The 25,876-nt window shown below is 59.9% G+C and overlaps 2 protein-coding genes across 2 annotated transcripts; one reads left to right on the forward strand and one right to left on the reverse strand.

Moving 5' to 3' along the window:
• Positions 1–3,941: 3,941 nt before the first annotated feature.
• Positions 3,942–4,940, reverse strand: LOC128980103 (keratinocyte proline-rich protein-like). The gene is made up of 2 exons (XM_054398544.1): positions 4,383–4,940; positions 3,942–4,334 (listed from the first exon to the last, which is right to left on the reverse strand). Exons 1-2 carry the CDS (start codon positions 4,938–4,940, stop codon positions 3,942–3,944), a joined length of 951 nt encoding a protein of 316 aa, XP_054254519.1.
• Positions 4,941–23,420: 18,480 nt separating this feature from the next.
• On the forward strand, positions 23,421–25,010 carry LOC128980104 (keratin-associated protein 9-1-like). Its single transcript, XM_054398545.1, has 2 exons — positions 23,421–23,564; positions 23,871–25,010. Exons 1-2 carry the CDS (start codon positions 23,421–23,423, stop codon positions 25,008–25,010), a joined length of 1,284 nt encoding a protein of 427 aa, XP_054254520.1.
• Positions 25,011–25,876: the final 866 nt, after the last annotated feature.

Genomic DNA, 25,876 nt, shown 5'->3' on the forward strand with positions numbered 1-25,876 from the left:
TCCCAAGCCATTGAAAGAGGGCAGAAAATGATCCCAATCCACTGAAACAGGGCAGAAAATGATCCCAAGCCATTGAAAGAGAACAGAAAATGATCCCAAGCCATTGAAAGAGGGCAGAAAATGATCCCAGTCCACTGAAAGAGAACAGAAAATGATCCCAAGCCATTGAAAGAGGGCAGAAAATGATCCCAATCCACTGAAACAGGGCAGAAAATGATCCCAAGCCATTGAAAGAGAACAGAAAATGATCCCAAGCCATTGAAAGAGGGCAGAAAATGATCCCAATCCACTGAAAGAGAACAGAAAATGATCCCAAGCCATTGAAAGAGGGCAGAAAATGATCCCAAGCCATTGAAAGAGGGCAGAAAATGATCCCAATCCACTGAAAGAGAACAGAAAATGATCCCAAGCCATTGAAAGAGGGCAGAAAATGATCCAAATCCACTGAAAGAGGGCAGAAAATGATCCCAAGCCATTGAAAGAGGGCAGAAAATGATCCCAATCCACTGAAACAGGGCAGAAAATGATCCCAAGCCATTGAAAGAGAACAGAAAATGATCCCAAGCCATTGAAAGAGGGCAGAAAATGATCCCAAGCCATTGAAAGAGGGCAGAAAATGATCCCAATCCACTGAAACAGGGCAGAAAATGATCCCAAGCCATTGAAAGAGGGCAGAAAATGATTCAAATCCACTGAAACAGGGCAGAAAATGATCCCAGTTCTCTGCAAGAGGACACAAAATGATCCCAAGCCATTGAAAGAGGGCAGAAAATGATCCCAATCTACTGAAACAGGGCATGAAATGATCCCAATCCAATGAAAGAGAACAGAAAATGATCCCAAGCCATTGAAAGAGGGCAGAAAATGATCCCAATCCACTGAAACAGGGCATGAAATGATCCCAGTCTACTGAAAGAGGGCATGAAATGATCCCAGTTCTCTGCAAGAGGACACAAAATGATCCCAGCCCATTGAAAGAGAACAGAAAATGATCCCAATCCATCAAAAGAGGACACAAAATGATCCCAACTGACTGAGAGGACACGAAGTGATCCCCATTTGTTGAAGGCCCATTTCAATTCAGAGCCTTTTGGGTGTCCAGCCTGGCTCAGGGTCCATGTGCTTCCCACCCTGCAGGTGGATTTCATCCCACACCTGGAGGAGCTCTTTCTGCTGCTCTCCTGGGTCTATCAAACCAATGAATTGCGGATTGAGAACACAAAAAATTTAGTCCTAGGAGGTTTTTGGAGCTGGGAGGAAGTTTTTCCTTGCTCAGGAGGAACATTTTTCCATGTGGAAGGAGGATCTGAGGTGGTTTGGGTTGTCAGCTCAGGTTCAGCTGATTGACTCCCAGGCAGGGGCATAGTGGAGCAGAGGAGGAAACCAAACAGAGGCACGGCCAAGGGAGGTGAGCCTGGTGCCTGCCCCCTCTGCAAGGCAGCAGCTCTGTGTCTTGGGGCAGTGCCACCACCAGATGAGGAGGTTGGATCTGTCTGACACCCATCTGGCAGGTCCAGGGCCACACAGGGCTGATTGCATCTCCTCAAGTGTGGGAACATCTTGTTTGCTCCTGCTTGCAACCTGCCTGCTGGGCATGGCTGTGCCCTGTGTCTGCTGCAGGGCACAGAGCAGCTGGGCATGAGCTGCAACTGAGCAGCCTGGCTGTGGGCATGGCTTGGGGTGGGCAGCTGCCAGGTGCCATGCTCTGGAGTGTCCTGCTGAGAGCTGTTCCAAGGGCTGCCTCCTGCCCTGGGGTCACAGCAAACCCCAGGAGGCTCCAGGTTGGGGGCAGTGAGAAAGGACCTGGAGGGGTTGGTGCCAGCAGCAGGAGGAGGTGAGCCCAGGGAGTGCCCAGGTGGCCAAGAAGGGCACCAGCAGCCTGGCATGGAGCAGCCACAGTGTGGCAGGGCAGGGATTGTGCCCCTGGGCTGGGCACTGGAGAGGGCACAGCTGGAAGCTTGGGGGCAGGGTTGGGCTCCTGAGTGCCAGAAGGACATTGAGGGGGTGAGGAGGGGCCAGGGAAGGGCAAGGAAGGTGGGGAAGGGTCTGGAGGAGAAGAAGCTGAGGGAGCTGGGGGGGTTGAGGCTGGAGAAGAGGAGGCTGAGGGAGACCTCAGTGCTCTCTGCCTGGAGAGCAGCACCAGCCCCAGGGTCTCATGCAACCACCTGAGTCTCTTGGTCCTCATTCAGGCACCTTTGAACCCCCCCAAATTCCTGAACACCACCAGCTGAGCTCCTGTCCCCCTCTGGAAGCAGCAGGGATGAGAAATCTTCACAACTTGGTGCTCAAAAAAATCATTTTTATTGTTGCTTTCCAGAGTGAAACAAATCCTGGATGCAAGCTCAGCCTAAAACAATTACAGACAAGCAGCAGACAGAGGCTACAACAGCAGGAGGTGGAAAATGCTCCAGGCTGGGATTGGGACACCTCTGGGACTGCTTCCTCCTTCATCCTGTCTGGCAGATGGAAGCCACACCTGAGGTGAACTCATTTCACAACACCTCTGGTTGGCTTCCCTCTGCTGGAGAGGTTCCATGCATCTCAGCTGGAGATTTCCCACATCCCAGGGAATCCAGGGTGGAAATCCACTGGATGGAGCAGGCTGGTGGAGGAGCAGCTGAAGGACCTGGAGGTGTTCAGCCTGGAGTGAAAGGGGCTGAGAGGAGACCTCCTGGAGCTCTGCAGCTCCCTGAGAGCTTGGAGTCAGGTGGGGGTTGGGCTCTTCTCCCAGGGGACAAGGACAGGAGAAGAGGAAATGGCCTCAGGTTGCCCCAGGGCAGGTTCAGGTTGCCCCAGGGGAGGTTCAGGTTGCCCTTGAGGAGAAACTTCTCCACTGGAAGGGTTCTCCAAGCCTGGCCCAGGCTGCCCAGGGAGGAGGCTGAATGCCCATCCCTGGAGAGGGTCTCAAAGCCCTGGGGCTGTGGTGCTGAGGGCTATAGTTTGGTGGTGCCCTGGCAGTGCTGGGGTAAGGGTTGGACTCCAGGACCTGAAAGGTCTCTTCCAACCTAAGCAGTTCCCTGCCCCCATGAGCACCAACTCAGCCAAGCAGACAATGAAGAGCTGAACACCTCCTGTGCCCAACCTTTTTTATTCCTTCCAGCCCATGCAACATTCAGCACTGTGGGCTCCTGGTTCCTGTCACTGCTGGCCAGAAGCCCTCAGCAGCAGCTTCCTCAGGGCTCTTTGCAAGGACCTGTGGTGGCAGGACAAGGAGCAGTGGTTTGAAACCAGAGCAGGGGAGATTTAGGTTGGAGATTAGGAAGAAGATCTTCACAGTGAGGGTAGGGAGAGCCTGGAACAGGCTGTGGATTCCCCACCCCTGGAGGTGTTCAGGGCCAGGCTTGGAGGAGGCTTTGAGCAACCTGGGCTGGTGGGAGGGGTCCCTGCCCACGGCAGGGGGGGGTTGGGACTGGCTGATCTTGAAGGTGCCTTCCAGCCCAGCCCATTCTGTGATGATTCACAAACCTCCAATCCCATAATTCTAGGCCTAAATGTGGGGTTGGAGCTGGCACTGGAGGAGAGGGAGGGAGGGAGGGAGGAGGCTGTGAGCAGCAGGAGGCACCATGAGGCTCTTGGTCCCTTCCTGCCCCTGGGTTGGGCTCAGCCCCCTGCCTGCCACCACACTCTGGGGTCTCTCTCCTTGGGCCTCTAAGAGCCTTCCAAAAGGGATGGATGGGAGAGGGCAGGAGCTCAGGCAGCTGGGAAGGTGCCCACAACCCTGCTGGAAGCCTTTAGCAGCTAGGGAGGGTGCCCAGGGGTCAGCTAGCAAAGGGGCTGTTAGTGTGGGGGCGAGGGTGGCACTAAGCTGGGTGGGCAGCTGGGGGCTGTGGTGCTGGCAGAGACTCTTCAGTGAGTGGAAAGGGGGCAGGGAAGTGACCTCTGCTTGTGAGGAGCTGGGGGGCTGCAAACCTCTCTTCAGGGCTTCCCTTCTCAGCTGCCAACTACTTCTGCATGGGTGGCCACTGGCTGAGCTGCTTCACCTGCTGCTGCTCCACGGGGGGGCACGGAGCAGGCTCAGGGCATGCAGCAGGGACTGGCACAGGGACCTCCTGGCACTCCTGCTTCTCTTGGGCACATGGTGTGGGTTCAGGGCATGGAGCAGGGACTGGCACAGGGACCTCCTGGCACTCCTGCTTCTCTTGGGCACATGGTGTGGGTTCAGGGCACTGGACAGGGACTGGCACAGGGACCTCCTGGCACTCCTGCTTCTCTTGGGCACATGGTGTGGGTTCAGGGCACTGAACAGGGACTGGCACAGGGACCTCCTGGCACTCCTGCTTCTCCTGAGGGCATGGAGCAGGCTCAGGGCAGATAACAGGGACTGGCACAGGGGTCTCCTTGCACTCTTGCTTCTCCTGAGGGCATGGAGTGGGCACAAGGACCTCCTTGCACTCCTGCTTCTCCGGGGGGCATGGAGCAGGCTCAGGACACTGAGCAGGGATTGCGACAGGAACCTCCTTGCATTGCTGCTTCTGCTGGGGGCATGCTGCAGCCTCTGGGCAGGGAACAGGAACTGGCACAGGGATCTCCTTGCACTGCTGCTTCTCCTGAGGGCATGGAGTTGGTTCAGAGCAGGTGGCAGGGGCTGGTACAGGCAGCTCCTTGCACTCTGCTTTCTCTTCAGGGCATGGAACAGGTGAGAGGTTTGGTGGAAGCTTGCACTGCTGCTGCTGCTGCTGCTGCTCCTGGGGTGGGCATTTGGGCACCAGGACCACTGGGACTTCTCCATTGCCTGCTTCCACTGCTGGTGCTGGCTCTGGCACTGGTTTTTCTGGGCACACCACGAGTACTGGCACTGGTTCTGGGCAAGGTGTTGAGACTGGAGCTTCATCCTGCTGCTGTGGGCACGGCCCTGGCTCCTGGCTCTGCTGTGGGATGGTTTTGCCCAGGCCAGGGGGCAGGGTGAGCTCCTGCTTGATCTGCATCTGGTTCAGAGACATCTTTGCAGGGGAGGAAAGGGTCTGGAAGAGATGCCAGAGAGTCACTGGAGTGGGCCCAGGGTGGCACAGTTACAACCACCAGGAACCAGGAGCAAACTGCTCCCAGCTTGCCCCTGGCTCCCCAGGGCAGGTTGGCTCAGGAAGGGTTTTGCTCTTTCTTTCTCCTCCTGCCTCCCAGCTCCTGCTCTGGCTCTGTCTTATCTCCTTTCCCCCTTCCTGCTCTGCTATGTGGGACAGCCCTGGCAGGGCTCACTGAGGCAGAGCCACTCCTTTGAACTCGGAGCTGATTTACACTTCAGAGCTCTCCCTCCTGCTGCTTCGCTCTTCCCAACCTGTCAAGTGCCTTTCATTTGTGTCCGGGGGAATGGATGAGAGGAGCTGGCAGGTAACAGATCTGCTGCTTGGGTAACGGTTTGGGGGAGGCAGAAGGAGAGCAGGCAAGGCAGGAATGCTGCAGAGGAACATTTGAGGCTGTTTGGGGTAGGAGGAAAAGGAAAAGACAAAGACAAAGGCAAAGAAAAAGAGAAAACGACAAAGAAAAAGAGAAAACGACAAAGAAAAAGAGAAAACGACAAAGAAAAAGAGAAAACGACAAAGAAAAAGAGAAAACGACAAAGAAAAAGAGAAAACGACAAAGAAAAAGAGAAAAAGACAAAGAAAAAGAGAAAAAGACAAAGAAAAAGAGAAAAAGACAAAGAAAAAGGCAAAGGAAAAAGGAAAAAGGAAAAAGGAAAAAGGAAAAAGGAAAAAGGAAAAAGGAAAAAGGAAAAAGGAAAAAGGAAAAAGGAAAAAGGAAAAAGGAAAAAGGAAAAAGGAAAAAGGAAGGAAAACACAAATCTGGGCCAAGAGGACATTGAGCTTCTAGAAGGGGTTGTGGTGGTGGGAAGGGGACAGTGAATTTGAGCTGGAAGAGGAGAAACTGAGACTGGAGAGGAGAAAGAAATTCTTCACAGTGAAGGTGAGGAGAGCCTGGCACAGGCTGCCCAGGGCTGTGGCTGCCCCCTACCTGGAGGTGCTCAAGGCCAGGCTGGATGAGCCCCTGAGCAACCTGGGCTGGGGGGAGGTGTCCCTGCCCATGGCAGGGGGTTGGAGCTGGATGATCCTGAAGGTCCCACCCAACCCATTCCCTGATTTTGCCTCTTTTAAAGTAATTTCCACCTTTCACTGGGCAGAAGGAACCTGCTCCAGCTTCAAACCCCTGCCCCTCATCCTGTCACCTCCTCAGCAGCCCCTCCCCAGCCTTCCTGCAGGCTGGGAGAGGCATTTTGGAGCCTCCTCGAGGCAGATGATCCTTTGGGAGTGGTCAGGTTCACTCTGCCCTGCTGGTGCTGCCTGCTCCTCTCAGCACATCTCCCAAGCAAGCTCCTTCCTCCCTTCTCCTTCCTCCCTTCTCCTTCCTCCCTTCTCCTTCCTCCCTTCTCCATCCTCCCAGCTCCTCCAGACCACCTCCACTTGTCTCTAGCTCTTTGCCTTCAGGAGGACCTGAGAGCATCTCCAGCCACTTGGAGGCCCTTGGAGGCCGTGGGCAGCATGCAGGAGACACTCACCAGGAATTTGTCCATCCTGCTCCCTACACCCTCCCAAACCCACCTTCTGCCAAAGGATTCTTCAGGGGAGCCCAGGATTTAGAGTTCCTCTGGTTGTAAATGACCCAAACTGGAGCTTTAGGAGGCTGTTCAGACCTTCTCCTTCCCTGGAGGCAGGATCAGTTCTACTTAAACCAACATCATTTACCTAATCTCTTCTTCAGAGGGGCCCTAACTCAGCACCTAAGTACCCCCAGATCCACACAGAGCCAGCCAGAGCCATCCCAAGGCTTCTTCTCCCACCCCAGAGCCCTCAGCTTCTCTCCTTGGCAGGACCTCTTTGGCACATCCAAAGGCATCAGATCCAAACCCTGCTTTAAGGACTCTGCCTGCAAGGAGCCAAGCAATAAAATGAGACAGAGACAAACCCCCTCCCCCCCACCCCCCCAGGACTGGTGTTCTCTGACTTACCCCTGGGCAGCCAGTAGGGAGAGGCTCCAAGTGGAGTGGGTGATGGAGCCTGGAGATTGGAGAACTTTTATATGGTGGCAGAGCCCTGCCTTCTGGTGCTGAGCCCTGCCTTCTGGTGCTGAGCCCTGCCTTCTGGGGCTGAGCCCTGCTGGGATGAGCTCACTCTTTCACAACTGCTGCCCTCTGCTTCCTCCCCAGGCTTGTCCTACACGTAGGCAAGGCGAAGGAGGTGCAGAAAGTGTCTTCATCCCCTTGCTGGGGGAGCCAAAGTTGAGCCAAGCTCAACTTTCTGTGCCAGCAGAGGTGAGACCCTCCCTTGCAGACCCCTCCCCCTGGGGATGCACAGAATGGGTTGGGTTGGAAGGGACCTCCAAGAGGACCCCCTGAAAGCTGGCAGCTGGGTTCTGGTTGGACTTGATGAGCTTAAAGGTCCTTTCCAATCTGATTCCAACCAGTTCCAGCCCCCACTGCCATGGGCAGGGACACCTCCCACCAGCCCAGGTTGCTCAGGGCTTCATCCAACCTGGCCTTGAAGACCTCCAGGGAGGGGGCAGCCACGACCTCCCTGGGCAACCTGTTGCAGAGTCTCCCCACCCCCAGTGGAAAGATGAGGTGAGGGGTCCTGGTGTGGTGCCAGGCAGCATGATTCAGCTTCACCCCATCCCTGAGTCACTTTGTGTCAGGTAATGGCTCTGCTGCTTAGGAAGTGTCTGTGGTGCAAGATCTGGGGCTTAATTTGGGCTTATCTCACCTGCTCCTCATCCATGAACCCCCACCCCCACCACTCCCTGGAGGAGCTCAAGGCCAGGCTGGATGAGGCCTTGAGCAGTGTGGTCTAGTGGGAGGTGTCCTTGCCCATGGCAGGGGGGTTGGGACTGGATGGAATCAGAGAATCAGGTTGGGAAAGACCTTTGAGCTCATCAGGTCCAAGCAGGAACCCAGCTGCCAGATTTCTGGGGGTGGTCTTGGAGGTCCCTCCCACCTCAAAGCATTCTGTGGCTCAGTGAGAGAATCCTGGAATGGCTCAGGCTGGAAGGGACCTCAGAGATTCTCTGCTCCAGCCTCCCTGGACCTCTCAGCTGGACTGGGGACAGCAGGACTGGAGATGGGGTCCCAGCAGAGCAGTTCCACAGCTCCCTGGTTACCCCAGGGAGCTGCCAGGGGGAAGCCAACCAGTTCCCCTTTCTGGGGCTATTGGCAGCAGCAGAGATGCCTCCACCCCACACTGAGAGGAGTTTCATCACATCTTGGTTGTCTTGGGACTGTCCTGGTCCTGTCTCCCCACTTGCCCACAGCCTCTTATCAGTGCAGGCTCCCCAGATGCAATCACTGCAGCAGGCTGGGCTGGTCCCCAGCACCAGCTGGGATCCCAGGGCTGCAAGGGTGGGAAGCTGCCTCCAGCTGTGGTGTAACTTCCTCAGCTAATGAGCATTTGGCAACAGAAGGGCACAGAAGCTGAGTTTGGGTCCCCAGCTGCTTCTCCTGCAGCCTGGCTTCACTCCTGCAGCTTCCCCCCTGCCCCTGCCTTGCTGCCTGGCTCTGGAAGCTGCTGAGCTTTAGCTGCTGCTAGCAAGGGGAAGGTCCCAGCCCCAGCCCCAGCCCCAGCCCCAGCCTTGGCTCAGGCCTCAGCTGCTGCTCTGCTGAGGGCAGGTACCAGGACACTTCCCAGCAGTGCAGAACCTGCCTGGCTGCTTTCTAGGCAGCATCCTGCTCAGTGGGCATCAGAGCTGCCTTCTGCTGAGCTCTGCTCCTGGAGCACAGCCCTGCAAAGGGGGAAGGCCACAGAGTGGCTTGGGCTGGACCTTGGAAGCTCTTCTTGTCCATCCCCACTGCAGTAGAGCAGAGACAGCTTCAGCTAGGTCAGGCTTAGCACCACATCCACAGCATCACAGAAGGGTTTGGGTTCAAGGCACCTTTGAAGGTATCTCCTCCATGAGCAGGTTGCTCAGAGCCCCAAACGACCTGAGCTGGGCTGGGACCAGCCAGGGGGCATCTCCCACCTCTCTGGGCAGCCTGGGCCAGGCTCTCCCCACCCTCAGTACAACCAAAGCCTACAGAAAGCAGAGGGGGTAGGCTCAGCCTGATGGAAGTGGGTTTTATCTTGGCCTTGAAGAGGACAGGGCAGCAGGTTTGGGGAGGAAGAGGAGGAGGAGGTGGATTCCACCTCGTCAGACCTCACACTTGCAGCATTGCCCCAACCTCCAGAAGTGGAGCTGCATCTTCAGGTCACAACCTTGGTCATGTCCATCAAGGAGAGCAGCTTGGAGGCAGCCTGCACGTAGCAGAGGCTGCTGCAGGCTGTGCAGCCTCCCTGTTGGGACACTGCTCTTGCTTGGAGCCACCTGGGAGGCTTCTGGAAGGTCTGGGTGTCCAATTTGCAGCCTCAGACTTGCAACATGGCAGAGAGTGAAGAAAATCACTTTCCATAGCTGCAAGGGAGACAACCTGACCCCTGTCTGGAGAGCAGAAGGTGGAGCCCATCCTGACCTTAAACACTGCTTTGGCTGCAGGTCTGGAGAGGCTCAGGGAGGTCACTTCAGCTCCAGGCCAGCAACCTCAGCAGAAAACTGCTGCTAATTACGATGGCAGAGGCTGGGCAGGCAGCCCCTGGAAAGGGAGGGAATGTTTTTCCCACAGGAGAGCTGTGATTGCTTCTCCCCTGCCATGGGGATTGCACAAAGGACCTTCTGCAGCAAACCTGCCCTGCTGAGACCTGGGGCCAGCGACGGGAGAGACGTGGCCTGGGTGAGGAGGCTGCAGGCTGGACGTGGAGCCCAGCAGCTCCTGCTGGAGCCCAGCAGCTCCTGGTGGAGCCCAGCAGCTCCTGGTGCAACTGAGCAGCTCCTGGTGGAGCCCAGCAGCTCCTGCTGGAGCCAGGCAGCTCCTGGTGCAACTAAGCAGCTCCTGCTGGAGCCCAGCAGCTCCTGCTGGAGCCAGGCAGCTCCTGGTGCAACTAAGCAGCTCCTGCTGGAGCCAGGCAGCTCCTGGTGCAACTAAGCAGCTCCTGGTGGAGCCCAGGAGGCCCTGGTAGAACCAAGCAGCTCCTGGTTGAGCCCAGCAGGTCCTGGTGGAGCCCAGCAGGTCCTGGTGGAGCCCAGGAGCTCCTGGTGGAGCCCAGCAGGTCCTGGTGGAGCCCAGCAGCTCCTGGTGGAGCCCAGCAACTTCTGGTAGAACCAGGCAGCTCTTGGTGAAACTAAGCAGCTCCTGATGGAGCCCAGCAGCTCGTGGTAGAACCAAGCAGCTCCTAGTGGAGCCCAGCAGGTCCTGGTGGAGCCCAGCAGCTCCCAGTGGCTACCCAAACTGTACCACTAATTCCAGGGAGTGGAACACCACAGGTGAGAGGTAGCCTGGACTGGAGCCATCCTTCCTAGACAGATGTGCTCCCACACAGCTGGGGGAGGTGCTGTGCTGCCAGCAGCACCTCAGGGGCCTTGCAAAGGTTCACCAAAAGTCCCCCAAAAGTCCAAGAGGGCCTTGGAGGAGGCAGCAGCTCCCAGTGGAGGTCTGGAGCTTGTCAGCTTCATCTAGTGAGAGGCTCAAGGCCTCTGGGGGTCTTCAAGCTGCATTGCTTCAGGCTGCAGGGGAGGAGAAGTGAAGAGCCCTGCAGGTGTGAAATGTTCAATCTCGGGGCTGGAAGGGAGCTCCAAAGCTCACCCAACCCAACCCAACCCCCCTGCCCTCCCCAGGGACACCCTCACTGGCTCAGCTTGCCCAGAGCCCTCCCAGCCCCACCTTGAATATCTCTCTTGGCTCTGGCCAGCCTGATCTGGTGTGAGATGTCCCTGCCCATGGCAGGGGGTTGCAGCTGCATGATCCCTGTGGTCCCTTCCAACCCTGCCTGATTCTATGATTCTATGATCTCCAGGGATGGGACCCCAACCACCTCCCTGGGCAACCTGCTGCAGTCTTCCAGCAGGTGGATTTTTCCCCCATCCAGACCCTTGGGACTTTGTCCCCAGAGCAGAGGACCTGAGGAGGTTCCTGCAGCCTTCGCAGTGATTCAGAAGCTGCTGGGCTGCCTCTCCCCAGCCAGGTCTCGCCCTGATGGCTTCATTAAGCTTTGTTTGGTTACCACCCCAGCTGGTTCTTTGTTGCTGTGTCTGTCATCAGCCCGGGGTGGCCATCCTGAGCCACTCATCTCACCAGACAAAGGCCACAATTAGCTGGCACAGCGTTTCCCAGTATCGCTTTGTCTGCCCGGGACACCAAGCCCTGAAGCATCTCCTCTCCCACAGCCTCCTGCTGCAGGAGCTGAGAAGCTGCTGGCCCAGGAGGGTGGTCAGTGCTGGAGGTGAAGGCTCCATGCCAGTTCAGGACTGGTTCCTCCTTGGGTTTGCCCCTGTGCAGCCCCCAGAGCCAGAGGGTTTCCTGTGGAACCTCCACCAGTGGCTCTCGCAGGTGCCCAGAGCTGAGTCACCTCCTGAGCCTCTGACTCTGCTCCCAGAGTCATAAAACCTCTTCCACCACCTCACCAACCTCCAGCAGAAAGCTCACTCCATGTTTTGAGTCAAATTTTTCCCACCAGAGCCTCCCTGGGCTGCTTCTCAAGAACCTTCTCCCACTTCTTGCCAGTGAGGGTGGCGAGCTGCTGGCACAGGCTGCCCAGGGAGGCTGTGGATGCCCCTTCCATGGAGGGGTTCAAGGCCAGGCTGGATGAGGCCCTGAGCAGCCTGGGCTGGTGGGAGGTGTCCCTGCCCATGGCAGGGGGTGGGAGCTGGGTGACCTTTGAGGTCCCTTCCAACCCAAACCCATTCTGTGCCTCTCCAATTCCCTGAATGAATTCCCAACTGCTCCTGCAGAGTGGTTCAGCTTCTGGAGGCCAGCAGCTTGCCTCAGTGGGAACCTACTGGGCACAGGAGGGACACTTTCCAGGCATCCATCACATCAAAGAGCTCAAGCCTCAGTTACCTCATCCATCCCCTCCAGCTCCAGAATGAACTTGCTGGGATTTAAGCTGTCAGCAGCTTTCTCTAGCCCAGGTGGAAGGCAGAGCAGCCTGGGGGTCACCTGGGGCTCTGTGCTGCTCTTCACAGCACCTCTGCTGCTGGAGAGCCTTGGGCTGGGGCACAGAGCCACCCCCCAGGCCTCCCTGCCCTCCTGGGAGGGGGTGAGCTCCATGGGGGGCAGGCAGGTGCCTGGTGCAGCAAGGAGGGTCTGAGGGCACTGCTTAGGTTTGGACTGAGGAGGATTTATGCTTCTGAAGAAGTCAGAGAGGACTTTGCCTTGGTCAGGCGTTGGGATAGGCTGAGCAGGGAGGTGGTGGAGTCCCCAGCCCTGGGGGTGGTCAAGAAACCTGTGGGGATGGCAGCTGGGGACAGGGCTTGGTGGCCATGGGGGTCTTAGGTTGATCTCTGAGGGTTTTCCCAAGCCAAAGGGTTGCAGGACTGAATGCCAGGGAACCACAGAATGCCCTGGAGCAGAAGGGACCTTTAGAGGTCACCCAGCCCAGCCCCCTGGCAGCAAGCAGGGACCTCAGGCTCCACATTTTGAGCTTCTCTCTGGAGTTCCTGCCTGAGTTGTTGTTGGGTTTTTTTTGTTGTTGGCTTTGACAGGGCTGAAGCCTTTGGAAGGCTTCAGAGCAGAACATTTGGAGAACATCCAACTGTGAACAAGCTTCAGGTGTGGCCAACACAAGAGGCTTCAGCTGCTGAGAGAGAAAAGGCTGAGGAGGGGGGAGGGGGCTGAAAGGTCAAGGAAAAGCTCCTGGGGTTGGGAGGTGTGGAGCTGTGGGGTGGGGGTCAGGACCTCTCTGAATCCCAAGCTGTGGAGCTGTGGGGTGGGGGTCAGGACCTCTCTGAGCCCCAAGCTGTGGAGCTGAGGGGTGGGGGTCAGGACCTCTCTGAGTGAGCCCCAAGCTGTGGAGCTGAGGGGTGGGGGTCAGGACCTCTCTGAGTGAGCCCCAAGCTGTGGAGCTGAGGGGTGGGGGTCAGGACCTCCCTGAGCCCCAAGCTGTGGAGCTGTGGGGTGGGGGTCAGGACCTCTCTGAGTGAGCCCCAAGCTGTGGAGCTGAGGGGTGGGGGTCAGGACCTCCCTGAGCCCCAAGCTGTGGAGCTGTGGGGTGGGGGTCAGGACCTCTCTGAGCCCCAAGCTGTGGAGCTGAGGGGTGGGGGTCAGGACCTCTCTGAATCCCAAGCTGTGGAGCTGTGGGGTGGGGGTCAGGACCTCTCTGAGTGAGCCCCAAGCTGTGGAGCTGTGGGGTGGGGGTCAGGACCTCTCTGAATGAGCCCCAAGCTGTGGAGCTGTGGGGTGGGGGTCAGGACCTCTCTGAATCCCAAGCTGTGGAGCTGTGGGGTGGGGGTCAGGACCTCTCTGAGTGAGCCACAAGCTGTGGAGCTGTGGGGTGGGGGTCAGGACCTCTCTGAATGAGCCCCAAGCTGTGGAGCTGTGGGGTGGGGGTCAGGACCTCTCTGAATCCCAAGCTGTGGAGCTGTGGGGTGGGGGTCAGGACCTCTCTGAGTGAGCCCCAAGCTGTGGAGCTGTGGGGTGGGGGTCAGGACCTCCCTGAGCCCCAAGCTGTGGAGCTGTGGGGTGGGGGTCAGGACCTCTCTGAGCCCCAAGCTGTGGAGCTGAGGGGTGGGGGTCAGGACCTCTCTGAGTGAGCCCCAAGCTGTGGAGCTGAGGGGTGGGGGTCAGGACCTCTCTGAGTGAGCCCCAAGCTGTGGAGCTGAGGGGTGGGGGTCAGGACCTCCCTGAGCCCCAAGCTGTGGAGCTGTGGGGTGGGGGTCAGGACCTCTCTGAGTGAGCCCCAAGCTGTGGAGCTGAGGGGTGGGGGTCAGGACCTCCCTGAGCCCCAAGCTGTGGAGCTGTGGGGTGGGGGTCAGGACCTCTCTGAGCCCCAAGCTGTGGAGCTGAGGGGTGGGGGTCAGGACCTCTCTGAATCCCAAGCTGTGGAGCTGTGGGGTGGGGGTCAGGACCTCTCTGAGTGAGCCCCAAGCTGTGGAGCTGTGGGGTGGGGGTCAGGACCTCTCTGAATGAGCCCCAAGCTGTGGAGCTGTGGGGTGGGGGTCAGGACCTCTCTGAATCCCAAGCTGTGGAGCTGTGGGGTGGGGGTCAGGACCTCTCTGAGTGAGCCACAAGCTGTGGAGCTGTGGGGTGGGGGTCAGGACCTCTCTGAATGAGCCCCAAGCTGTGGAGCTGTGGGGTGGGGGTCAGGACCTCTCTGAATCCCAAGCTGTGGAGCTGTGGGGTGGGGGTCAGGACCTCTCTGAGTGAGCCCCAAGCTGTGGAGCTGTGGGGTGGGGGTCAGGACCTCCCTGAGCCCCAAGCTGTGGAGCTGTGGGGTGGGGGTCAGGACCTCTCTGAGCCCCAAGCTGTGGAGCTGTGGGGTGGGGGTCAGGACCTCCCTGAGTGAGCCCCAAGCTGTGGAGCTGTGGGGTGGGGGTCAGGACCTCTCTGAGTGAGCCCCAAGCTGTGGAGCTGAGGGGTGGGGGTCAGGACCTCTCTGAGTGAGCCCCAAGCTGTGGAGCTGAGGGGTGGGGGTCAGGACCTCTCTGAATCCCAAGCTGTGGAGCTGTGGGGTGGGGGTCAGGACCTCTCTGAGTGAGCCCCAAGCTGTGGAGCTGTGGGGTGGGGGTCAGGACCTCCCTGAGCCCCAAGCTGTGGAGCTGAGGGGTGGGGGTCAGGACCTCTCTGAATCCCAAGCTGTGGAGCTGTGGGGTGGGGGTCAGGACCTCTCTGAGTGAGCCACAAGCTGTGGAGCTGTGGGGTGGGGGTCAGGACCTCTCTGAGCCCCAAGCTGTGGAGCTGTGGGGTGGGGGTCAGGACCTCTCTGAATCCCAAGCTGTGGAGCTGTGGGGTGGGGGTCAGGACCTCTCTGAATGAGCCCCAAGCTGTGGAGCTGTGGGGTGGGGGTCAGGACCTCTCTGAGTGAGCCCCAAGCTGTGGAGCTGTGGGGTGGGGGTCAGGACCTCTCTGAGTGAGCCACAAGCTGTGGAGCTGTGGGGTGGGGGTCAGGACCTCTCTGAATGAGCCCCAAGCTGTGGAGCTGTGGGGTGGGGGTCAGGACCTCTCTGAGCCCCAAGCTGTGGAGCTGTGGGGTGGGGGTCAGGACCTCTCTGAATCCCAAGCTGTGGAGCTGTGGGGTGGGGGTCAGGACCTCTCTGAGTGAGCCCCAAGCTGTGGAGCTGTGGGGTGGGGGTCAGGACCTCTCTGAATGAGCCCCAAGCTGTGGAGCTGTGGGGTGGGGGTCAGGACCTCTCTGAATGAGCCCCAAGCTGTGGAGCTGTGGGGTGGGGGTCAGGACCTCTCTGAGCCCCAAGCCTGCTGAGCTCTCTGCATCCATTCATTGCTCTGCTGGTGCCTTGGGTAAGTTTGGTTCTGTGCCTCCATCAAGCAGGATGAGAGCTGCTGGGAGTTCCAGGGCTCCTCTGTTTGCAAATGGAATTAACTGAGCTTAAATTTCAGGAGCTGCAGGCCCTGGGAAGGGAACTGCTGCTTCTCCAGCTGTGCCTGCAGCTGTCTGCTGCCACAGATTAAAGGAGATCATTTCAGTGATACCTGTGCCATGCTTGTGACTCTGATGGCATCAGGCTTGTTGCACAAGGTGATTACAGGCAGAGAATCAGGCCCAGAGGACTTGGGGATTATCCACAGCTGCCTCCTTTTGTCATCCTGAACCTGCTTCATGAGCTGAATCCCTGTGGAGAGAGGAAAATCTCAAAGCTTAGCTTGCCCTGAGCTGATCGAAGAACATTTCCTGACTGGCAGCCCAAAGCCCCTGGGGAGAAAAAAAAAAAAGGGTGAGGAAAAATCTCAGGGCAGCAGAGAAGGTCTTGAGGAGCCTCAGAGCCTTGCATGGGTTCTGTGTCTGACCCTCCCTTGGTGCTCCTCAGAGGGGTTGGGGCTGCAAACCAACCCTGCCATGGTTGAGTGCCACCTGCCAAGGTGTGAGCAAGGGAAGGGACACTGAGAAGATGAATTTGCAGCACCAAGACAGCTTGGGAGGGGCAATTATTGTTCTCCACACTCAAGGTACAGAGACTTATCTTGGATCTTCTGCTCTCCCTTGCCCTCACTTAGTCACTAAAATCACAACCACCCTGGGCTCTCAGCCTCTGCTCCCATCCAGCACCTCTCTGGGTGAAGGTGGAGCTCTGCTTGGTCTCTCCTCTGTCTCTCCTGCTCTTGATGCTCCTCTTTTCTTTCCTCTCTTGGTTTGTTGTTTGACCAAAAAGGGCTTTTTTTTTTTTTTCCCCCCTCCTTCCTCCTGCTCACCAAACCCTGGCCCCAAGAGCCATGGCCCACATGGGTTGTGAACACCTTCAGGGACTCCACCACCTCCCTGGGCTTCAAAGCCATGGAGCTGTGGTGCTGAGGGCCATGGCTTAGCCCCAGCCTTGGTGGAGTTAAGAGAATGGTTGGACTGGTGGAGCTTAGAACCCATTTTGGCTGGAAACCTTCCTGGGCCCAGCAGGAGCTGGAGCTGCACCCAGCAGAGCCTCCTGAGGCAATGGCTGCAGGGCAGCAAAGTGTGAGGCAGGGAAGGAAGGGAAGAGGATGAGCAAAGATCTTCACCTTTCTGGTGTCCCACTTGGCATTAGAGAGCAGCAGCAGAGAATCAAACCCAAGCCCTCATTAGCTCAGCAAGCAGCAAATCCTCACTGCTCCACCAGTGAGCAGCAAAATGCAAACCCCAGGTGGCCTGAGGACAGAACTTTCCTCACCTGGGCTCCTTCTTGCTTTATTCTCAGCCTTTGGTTGCCCAACCATCTCCTGCTGCTCTGCAATTAGCAGCCCCATGGACCTCTTGGTCCTGCTTGCTGCCAGTCCCTTGGACCCCTTGGTCCTGCTTGCTGCCAGTCCCTTGGACCTCTTGGTCCTGCTTGCTGCCAGCCCCATGGACCTCTGTCCTGCTTGCTGCCAGCCCCTTGGACCTCTTGGTCCTGCTTGCTGCCAGTCCCTTGGACCTCTTGGTCCTGCTTGCTGCCAGCCCCTTGGACCTCTTGGTCCTGCTTGCTGCCAGTCCCTTGGACCTCTTGGTCCTGCTTGCTGCCAGCCCCATGGACCTCTTGGTCCTGCTTGCTGCCAGCCCCTTGGACCTCTTGGTCCTGCTTGCTGCCAGCCCCTTGGACCTCTTGGTCCTGCTTGCTGCCAGCCCCTTGGACCTCTTGGTCCTGCTTGCTGCCAGTCCCTTGGACCTCTTGGTCCTGCTTGCTGCCAGCCCCTTGGACCTCTTGGTCCTGCTTGCTGCCAGTCCCTTGGACCTCTTGGTCCTGCTTGCTGCCAGCCCCTTGGACCTCTGTCCTGCTTGCTGCCAGCCCCTTGGACCTCTTGGTCCTGCTTGCTGCCAGCCCCTTGGACCTCTTGGTCCTGCTTGCTGCCAGTCCCTTGGACCTCTGTCCTGCTTGCTGCCAGTCCCTTGGACCTCTTGGTCCTGCTTGCTGCCAGTCCCTTGGACCTCTGTCCTGCTTGCTGCCAGTCCCTTGGACCTCTTGGTCCTGCTTGCTGCCAGCCCCATCGACCTCTGTCCTGCTTGCTGCCAGCCCCTTGGACCTCTTGGTCCTGCTTGCTGCCAGCCCCTTGGACCTCTGTCCTGCTTGCTGCCAGCCCCTTGGACCTCTTGGTCCTGCTTGCTGCCAGTCCCTTGGACCTCTTGGTCCTGCTTGCTGCCAGCCCCATCGACCTCTGTCCTGCTTGCTGTCAGCCCCTTGGACCCCTTGGACCTCTTTGCCCTGCTTGCTGCCAGGCTCAGTGGAGGTCACTCTGAAGACCACCTCAGTCCTGGAGCCTTTTGAAACGCCTGGGCTGAGCTGTGCAGCTTCAGCACAACCTTCTCCCTTCCCAGCACCCAGATTCCTTGGAACGCCTTCAGGGGTGGGGGACTCCACCACCTTCCCGGGCAGCCTCTTCCAGCCGAGGGGTTGGAACTGGATGATCTCCAAGGTCCCTTCGCACCCAACCTGCTCCACGCATCCCTGGGACTGCAGGAGGTGTCCCTGGCTCCGCGGAGCTGTCGCCGGAGCTGTTTCCGTGGGCGGCTGCTGCGCTCTAGTGGTTTGCGGAGCTCGGAGCCGAGGTTGGAGCCCTGGCAGCTTGCAGGATGTGGCCACCCCGTGGCGAGGCTGCAGAAGGTGTCCTGAGCCCTGGAGAGAGAGCAGAGGAAGCGTCCAGGCCTTGGGAAGGCTGCGGGAGGTGGCGGCGGGGGCAGAGGTTTGGAATGAGAGCAGAGTTGGGTTGGGTGTGAGGAGCAAGTTCAGCTCCATGAGGGTGGTGGAGCACTGGGACAGGCTGCCCAAGGGAGGTGGTGGAGGCTCCATCCCTGGAGATCTTCAAGGTGAGGCTCAAGAAGGCTCTGAGCAACCTGCTCCAGTGGAGGATGTCCCTGCTGACTGCAGGGGGCTTGGGCTGGATGAGCTTTGGGGGTCCCTTCCCAGCCACCCACCCCATTCCCTGGTGCTAGGAGAGGTCTGTGCCTGGCTGAGGCTGCAGGAAATCAGAGAGGTCTCAGCCCCAGGTGACTCCTGGCCACTCTTCCCTGGCTCTTCCACCTTCTGGTTCGTTTTCCTTGGCTTCCTTGTGGCTGTCTCTGGAGCAGGCAGGAGCTTCACATTCCTGCTGCCTTGGCTCACCCTCCAGAGCCCTGGCAGGCTGAGGAGGCTCCTTTGCATTCCTCCCTTATTAAAGGGAAGCTGCTGGATGCCCTCAAGCCTCTCCTGGCATCTCCTCCAGGATGTTTTGCAGCTTCCTACTTCTCAGTGCTACAGCCCTGCCTTAGCTTCCTCTTCCCACCCTCTCTTTTCCTGCTGTTTCCCTGCCTGAGTCAGGCATGGTAAAGGGGCACAGGAGGTGCTTCTGGCTGCCAGCCACAGCAGGGCAGGGCTGGCCTGTGGGCAGAAGGTGGCTCCAGGCAGGGCATGGAGAGAGGATGGCAGCAGCAGCTCACATTTTTTGATAGGCATTGCCAGGTGAGAGTGAAGCACTCAGCAAGTGGTGGTGCAGTGAAGGTCTCCAGAGCTGAAGTGGAGCCTGCCTGGGCTGCTGGGGCTTTGGTGGCTTTGATGCTGTGGCAGTGGGCACAAGAAAGCTCTGAGCAGCCCTGCAGGGACTTCAGAAAATCCTCCTCCCCTCTGCTGCCTCATTCCCTTCCCCTGAGCACAGCCTGTGATAAGAAGTTGACTCGTGGAGAAGGTCCAACCACAAGACCCAGAGGAAGTTGGTCTGCTCCTTGGTGCTGCTGGTGGTGCCAGCTGAGCCTCTGGTGCAAGAGCTGCCACCAGAGGTGACTGTGGCTCACCTGAGAGTCACTGGATGGGGTTGTCCCCATGGCTCTGCTGGCAGCTGACTGCCTTGGGACCATGTGGGCAGCAGGACACCACCAGAGGCTGCTCCCCAGAGCTCCTTGAGCTAAGCACTGAGGTTCCTCACCCATCCTAGGGGTGACTGAACTCTCCTGAGAGGTCCTGGTCCTTCCCAGAGCTCCCTGAGCTTAGCACTGAGGTTCCTCACCCATCCCAGGGGTGACTGAACTCTCCTGAGAGGTCCTGGTCCTTCCCAGAGCTCCCTGAGCTAAGCACTGAGGTTCCTCACCCATCCCAGGGGTGACTGAACTCTCCTGAGAGGTCCTGGTCCTCCCCAGAGCTCCATGAGCTAAGCACTGAGGTTCCTCACCCATCCCAGGGGTGACTGAACTCTCCTGAGAGGTCCTGGTCCTCCCCAGAGCTCCCTGAGCTAAGCACTGAGGTTCCTCACCCATCCCAGGGGTGACTGAACTCTCCTGAGAGGTCCTGGTCCTCCCCAGAGCTCCATGAGCTAAGCACTGAGGTTCCTCACCCACCCCAGGTGGTGACTGAACTCTCCTGAGAGGTCCTGGTCCTCCCCAGAGCTCTCTGAGCTTAGCACTGAGGTTCCTCACCCACCCCAGGTGGTGACTGAACTCTCCTGAGAGGTCCTGGTCCTCCCCAGAGCTCTCTGAGCTTAGCACTGAGGTTCCTCACCCACCCCAGGTGGTGACTGAACTCTACTGAGAGGTCCTGGTCCTCCCCAGAGCTCCATGAGCTAAGCACTGAGGTTCCTCACCCACCCCAGGGGTGACTGAACTCTCCTGAGAGGTCCTGGTCCTCCCCAGAGCTCCCTGAGCTAAGCACTGAGGTTCCTCACCCATCCCAGGGGTGACTGAACTCTACTGAGAGGTCCTGGTCCTCCCCAGAGCTCCCTGAGCTAAGCACTGAGGTTCCTCACCCACCCCAGGTGGTGACTGAACTCTACTGAGAGGTCCTGGTCCTCCCCAGAGCTCCATGAGCTAAGCACTGAGGTTCCTCACCCATCCCAGGGGTGACTGAACTCTCCTGAGAGGTCCTGGTCCTCCCCAGAGCTCCATGAGCTAAGCACTGAGGTTCCTCACCCATCCCAGGGGTGACTGAACTCTCCTGAGAGGTCCTGGTCCTCCCCAGAGCTCCCTGAGCTAAGCACTGAGGTTCCTCACCCATCCCAGGGGTGACTGAGCTCTACTGAGAGGTCCTGGTCCTCCCCAGAGCTCCATGAGCTAAGCACTGAGGTTCCTCACCCATCCCAGGGGTGACTGAGCTCTACTGAGAGGTCCTGGATCTCCTCAGAGGAGCCCAACCCCAGTGCCCAGCCACACACACAACCACCCCCAGCTGCTGGGCATCACAGGGCAGGAGCCAACCCCTGCCAGCTCTGAGCAGGGCCTCAGTTCAGAGCACCAGGGAAAGCTTTGGGCTGGGAGGGACCCTTGGAGGTCACCTGCAGTGAGCAGGGTGAGGAGCAAGGGGTTGAAGCTTGAGGAGATTGAGACTGGGGAGACAAGGAAATTGTTGAGGGTGAGGGTTGGGTGACCCTGGCACAGGTTGCCCTCTCCCTGGAGGGGCTCAGGGCCAGGCTGGATGAGGCCCTGAGCAGCCTGGGCTGGGGGGGAGGTGTCCCTGCCCACGGCAGGGGGTTGGAGCTGGATGAGCTTCCAGGTCCCTTCCAACCCAACCCACTCCATGGATCTGTGACTCTGCAGCTGGCTCAGGCTCCCATCCACCTTGGATGCCCCCAGGGGTGGCACCTGAGCCACACCTCAGGGCAGCCTGGAGCCCAGGGAGTGCTGCGTGGAGCTCCCACAGGCAGGAAGCCCTCTGGGGGTGTGTGTGGGAAGAGGCTGAGCAGGGGCAGGACCTCGGTCCTGGGGGGCCCAGCAGGACCTTTGGGGAGGGTGCTGGCTGCAGGGAGAGCTCTGGAAGCTCACAGCTGGGTGCAGGAGCCCTGGGGCAAGGCTGCTGCTGCCTCTGCAGATGCCATGCAGGCTTCCCGTGCCAGAGCAGATTCCCAGGAGGTTAGTTCCTCCTGCTGTGAGGAGCTGATGGTCTCCTACTCATCCTCAGGGGCGAGGTCACCACTCCCAGGACAGCTCCAGCTGAGCTGCTGCCTGCCTCACACCTCCCAGGCTCCTCCTGCAGCTCTATAAAAGGTTCTCCTCCCGGCAGGGCTCCGTGGGCATGGCACAAGGTTGGCCTCACCGGGGAGCTGGGGTGAGTCTGGCTCCTGCTGGGGCTCTGCCAGGGGTCCTGCCAGGGGTCCTGCCAGGGGTCCTGAGGGCTGCTGCTGCCTTTGCCACCTGTAGAGGAAATGAAGTGTGGGAGAAGTACTTAAATGGGGTGGGGGGAGGGAGTGGGGAGGTGGGCATCCTGGGGTGGGCATCATGGGGTAGGCATCCTGGGGTGGGCATCTTGGGAAGTGGGCATCTTGGGGTGGGCATTCTGGGGTGGGCATCTTGGGAAGTGGGCATCCTGGGGTGGGTGTCCTGATGTGTGGGCATCCTGAGGGGGTGGGCATCCTGAGGGGGTGGGCATCTTGGGGGGTTGGGCATCCTGCTGGGTGGGTGTCCTGGTGTGTGTGCATCCTGGTGTGTGGGCATCTTGGTATGTGGGCATCCTGGTGTGGGGGCACCTCAGCATTTGCCCACCTGACTCCCAGAGGCACCCCTGGAGGGTGGTTGGCAGCTTTTGGGGTGCTGCTGCTGCTGGGTTTGGTTTCGGGGGCAGCTCTGGTGCAGCAGGGGAGATGCTTGCAGGGCTGGTAGCAGCTTTGTGCCCTCTGTGCCCTCACTGCCCTCCTTTGGGTGACCTTTGTGCTGCTGGGGCCAGGCTGGGACCCCCCAGTGGGCTGGGCTGGGACCCCCAATGGACTGGGCTGGGACCCCCAATGGGCTGGGCTGGGACCCCCCAATGAGCTGGGCTGGGACCCCCAATGAGCTGGGCTGGGACCCCCCAGTGGGCTGGGCTGGGACCCCCCAGTGGGCTGGGCTGGGACCCCCAAGGGGCTGGGCTGGGACCCCCCAATGAGCTGGGCTGGGACCACCCCCCCCCCCCAAGTGGGCTGGGCTGGGACCCCTCAATGAGCTGGGCTGGGACCCCCCAATGAGCTGGGCTGGGACCCTCCATGGGCTGGGCTGGGACCCCCCAATGAGCTGGGCTGGGACCCCCCAGTGGGCTGGGCTGGGACCCCCCCCCAATGGGCTGGGCTGGGACCCCCCATGGGCTGGGCTGGGACCCCCCCCCAATGGGCTGGGCTGGGACCCCCCCCCAATGGGCTGGGCTGGGACCCCCCCCAATGGGCTAGGCTGGGACCCCCAATGGGCTGGGCTGGGACCCCTCAATGGGCTGGGCTGGGACCCCCCCCAATGAGCTGGGCTGGGACCCCCCATGGGCTGGGCTGGGACCCCCCCCAATGGGCTGGGCTGGGACCCCCAATGAGCTGGGCTGGGACCCCCAATGGACTGGGCTGGGACCCCCCCCAATGAGCTGGGCTGGGACCCTCCATGGGCTGGGCTGGGACCCCCCAATGGGCTGGGACCCCCAATGAGCTGGGCTGGGACCCCCCAATGGGCTGGGCTGGGACCCCCCAATGAGCTGGGCTGGGACCACCCCCCCCTCCCAATGAGCTGGGCTGGGACCCCCCAATGAGCTGGGCTGGGACCCTCCATGGGCTGGGCTGGGACCCCCCCCAATGGGCTGGGCTGGGACCCCCCAGTGGGCTGGGCTGGGACCCCCAAGGGGCTGGGCTGGGACCCCCCAGGGGTCTGGGCTGGGACCCCCCAGGGGGGGGAACCCCCAATGGGCTGTGAGCCTCCAGCTGGGCTGGCACCCCCCAAGCAATGGTGCCCTGGGTGCTCTTTGCCCCTCCTGCTGTGGCAGACGTGGCCGAGGGGCAGAGCTGGCCCTGGGTTGGGTCTCAGCAGGGTGCCAGGGGCTGGCACCAGCCAGAGGCAGGAGGAGGGGAAGTGGAAGGCTCTGAGGGGAGCCAGAGCTCTGCTGTGCCCTGGGCAGGGAGCTTTGGTCTGGGCACCTCCTTAGGGGTTGGCTTCCCTCACTCTGACCTGTGCCATGCTGCAGAGCTCCATGGCTTGGGTCCTGAGGTGGGTTTGAGACCATGGCACGAGGGGCACCTGTCCCTGGCACACAGGAGGAGCTCTCTTGGGTTCCTCTCTCCAAGCTTCTCTTCCTCTCTCCTCTCCTTCCAGTCCTGCCAAAGCCTCACCACGATGCAGAGCTGCCTGCACCACAGCCTCCCTCCAGCCTGCCAGGCCCCCGTGCCCACCAAGTGCCCACTGCTGTGCCCTGCCAGACACCCAGCACTGCCCACCTGGCACTCCACGCTCTGCATCCCCCAGCGTGTGCCCTGCAGTGTGCCCTGCATTGCCCCCTGGCAGCAGCTGATGCCCTCCAGCCTGTGCCAGCAGCATGTGCCCTGCAGTGCCTCCTGGCAGCAGCTGATGCCCTCCAGCCTGTGCCAGCAGCATGTGCCCTGCAGTGCTTCCTGGCAGCAGCTGATGCCCTCCAGCCTGTGCCAGCAGCGTGTGCCCTGCTGTGCCCCCTGGCAGCAGCTGATGCCCTCCAGCCTGTGCCAGCAGCATGTGCCCTGCTGTGCCCCCTGGCAGCAGCTGATGCCCTCCAGCCTGTGCCAGCAGCGTGTGCCCTCCTGTGCCCCCCAGCAGCAGCCCCTGCCCACGTGTGTGCCCCAGGGCATCCTGCAGCAGCCCTCTGTGCCCCTCTGCGCTGCCACCTGCGTGCCCCAGCGGCACTGTGCCCCCAGGGGGGCGTCACAGGAGCTGTGTGTGCCCAAGGCAGTGCCCCAGCAGCAGTGTGGCACCGAGGCAGGGCTGCAGCAGAGTGCAGCCAAGTGTGTGCCCACCGGCCCCCCCCGGCAGCAGTGTGGCACCAGATGTGTGACCAGCTGCGTGCCACAGCAGCCCTGCCCCACCCAGGGGCAGCAGGGTGCCACCAGGTGTGTCCCCCAGCGGTGTGTGACCACCTACAGCCCCCAGCAGGGTGCCCCCCGGTGTGCCACCAGCTCTGTCTCCTACTGCTTTGAGAGCTCTGCTGCCCCCCAGCAGCTCTGTGCCACCCAGCAGAGTGCCAGCAGGTGTGTGACCAAGTGTGTGCCACAGCAAGGTGCCACCAGGGATGCCACCAAGTGTGTGCCACAGCAGCAGTGTGCCACCAGGGATGCCACCAAGTGTGTGCCACAGCAGCAGTGTGCCACCCCCTGTGTGCCACAGCAGCAGTGTGCCAGCAGGTGTGTGACCAAGTGTGTGCCCCAGCAGCAGTGTGCCACCAAGGGTGCCCCAGAGCTGTGTGTCACCAAGTGTGTGCCACAGCAGGGTCCCACCCAGGGTGTGCCACAGCAGTGTGCCACCCAATGTGCCCCCCAGCAGCAATGTGCCACCAAGTGCCTCCCCCAGCAGTGTGTGACCAGGTGTGCCCCCCAGCAGCAAAGTGCCACCAAGGGTGCCCCAGAGCTGTGTGTCACCAGGTGTGTGCCACAGCAGATGTGTGCCACCAAGTGTGTCCCCCAGCAGGGTGCCACCCAATGTGTGCCCCAGCAGCAGAGTGCCACCAAGGGTGCCCCAGAGCTGTGTGTCACCAGGTGTGTGCCACAGCAGATGTGTGCCACCAAGTGTGTCCCCCAGCAGGGTGCCACCCAATGTGTGCCCCAGCAGCAGAGTGCCACCAAGTGTGTGCCAGAGCTGTGTGTCACCCAATGTGTGCCCCAGCAGCAGTGCCAGGCAGGAGCAGTGAAGATCTCCACCCACTCCAAGAAGTACTGCTCGGCCCTCAAGGGGCCCTGGTAGGGGGCACCCAAAGGACCCTGGCAGGGGGCACCCAGGGGACCCTGGCAGGGGGCACCCAAGGGACCCTGGTAGGAGGCACCCAGGGGACCCTGGCAGGGGGCACCCAGGGGACCCTGGTAGGAGGCACCCAGGGGACCCTGGCAGGGGGCACCACGCTGAGGGTCCCTGGCAGGGGGTTGAGGTCACCTCTGGGGCTCCTTCTCTCCTCTCCCCCCTGCTGGCTCCTTCCTAGTGCTTGAGTTTGGTCTCTCTGCTTTCCAGTGCTTGCCCCTCCAAGGGTACAAATGCCACCCCCAAGGGGCACAAAGGCCACACCACAAGGGGCACATAGGTCACCCCAAAGGGGCACAAAGGTCACCCCCAACAACCTTCCCTTCAGAAGGTGTCCAGGAGTCCCTCCCTGCTTCCAAAGCCCTGCAGAGCCCCCAGAGCAGAGTGGGGGTCTCAGGCTGGGGTGCTCTGGCTGGGGGTCTCAGGCTGGGGTTTTTTGCAGGCTGCTGAAGGTTGTTTTGTTGTTTTTTATTTTTTTTTTCCTCTTCTTTTTCCAGTCACTTTGGTGACTTTGAATCAAGGCTGAAACCACAAACTTGCAAGAGGAAAGCCTTGGAGCCACCAGGGCAGGGCTGCAGCAGGTCCCCCGTGGCCACCTCGCTGCCTGCAGAGGTTGGCTCCACTGCCAAGCCCCCAGAGATGCCTCTCTCTGCTTCTGCGAGCTTTAGACACTCCAATAAACATCTCCTGCCTGACCTCAGGTGCAAGATGTCCTCTTCTGGCCCCTCTGGTAGGTTCCCCTCCATGAAACCCAGCCCAGGTCTGGCTGCAAAGCCCAAGGAGTCCTCTCCTTCCCCCTCCCCCTCCCGAGCAGC

Source organism: Indicator indicator, unplaced genomic scaffold, assembly GCF_027791375.1.
Source record: "Indicator indicator isolate 239-I01 unplaced genomic scaffold, UM_Iind_1.1 iindUn_scaffold_64, whole genome shotgun sequence".
NCBI lineage: Eukaryota > Metazoa > Chordata > Aves > Piciformes > Indicatoridae > Indicator > Indicator indicator.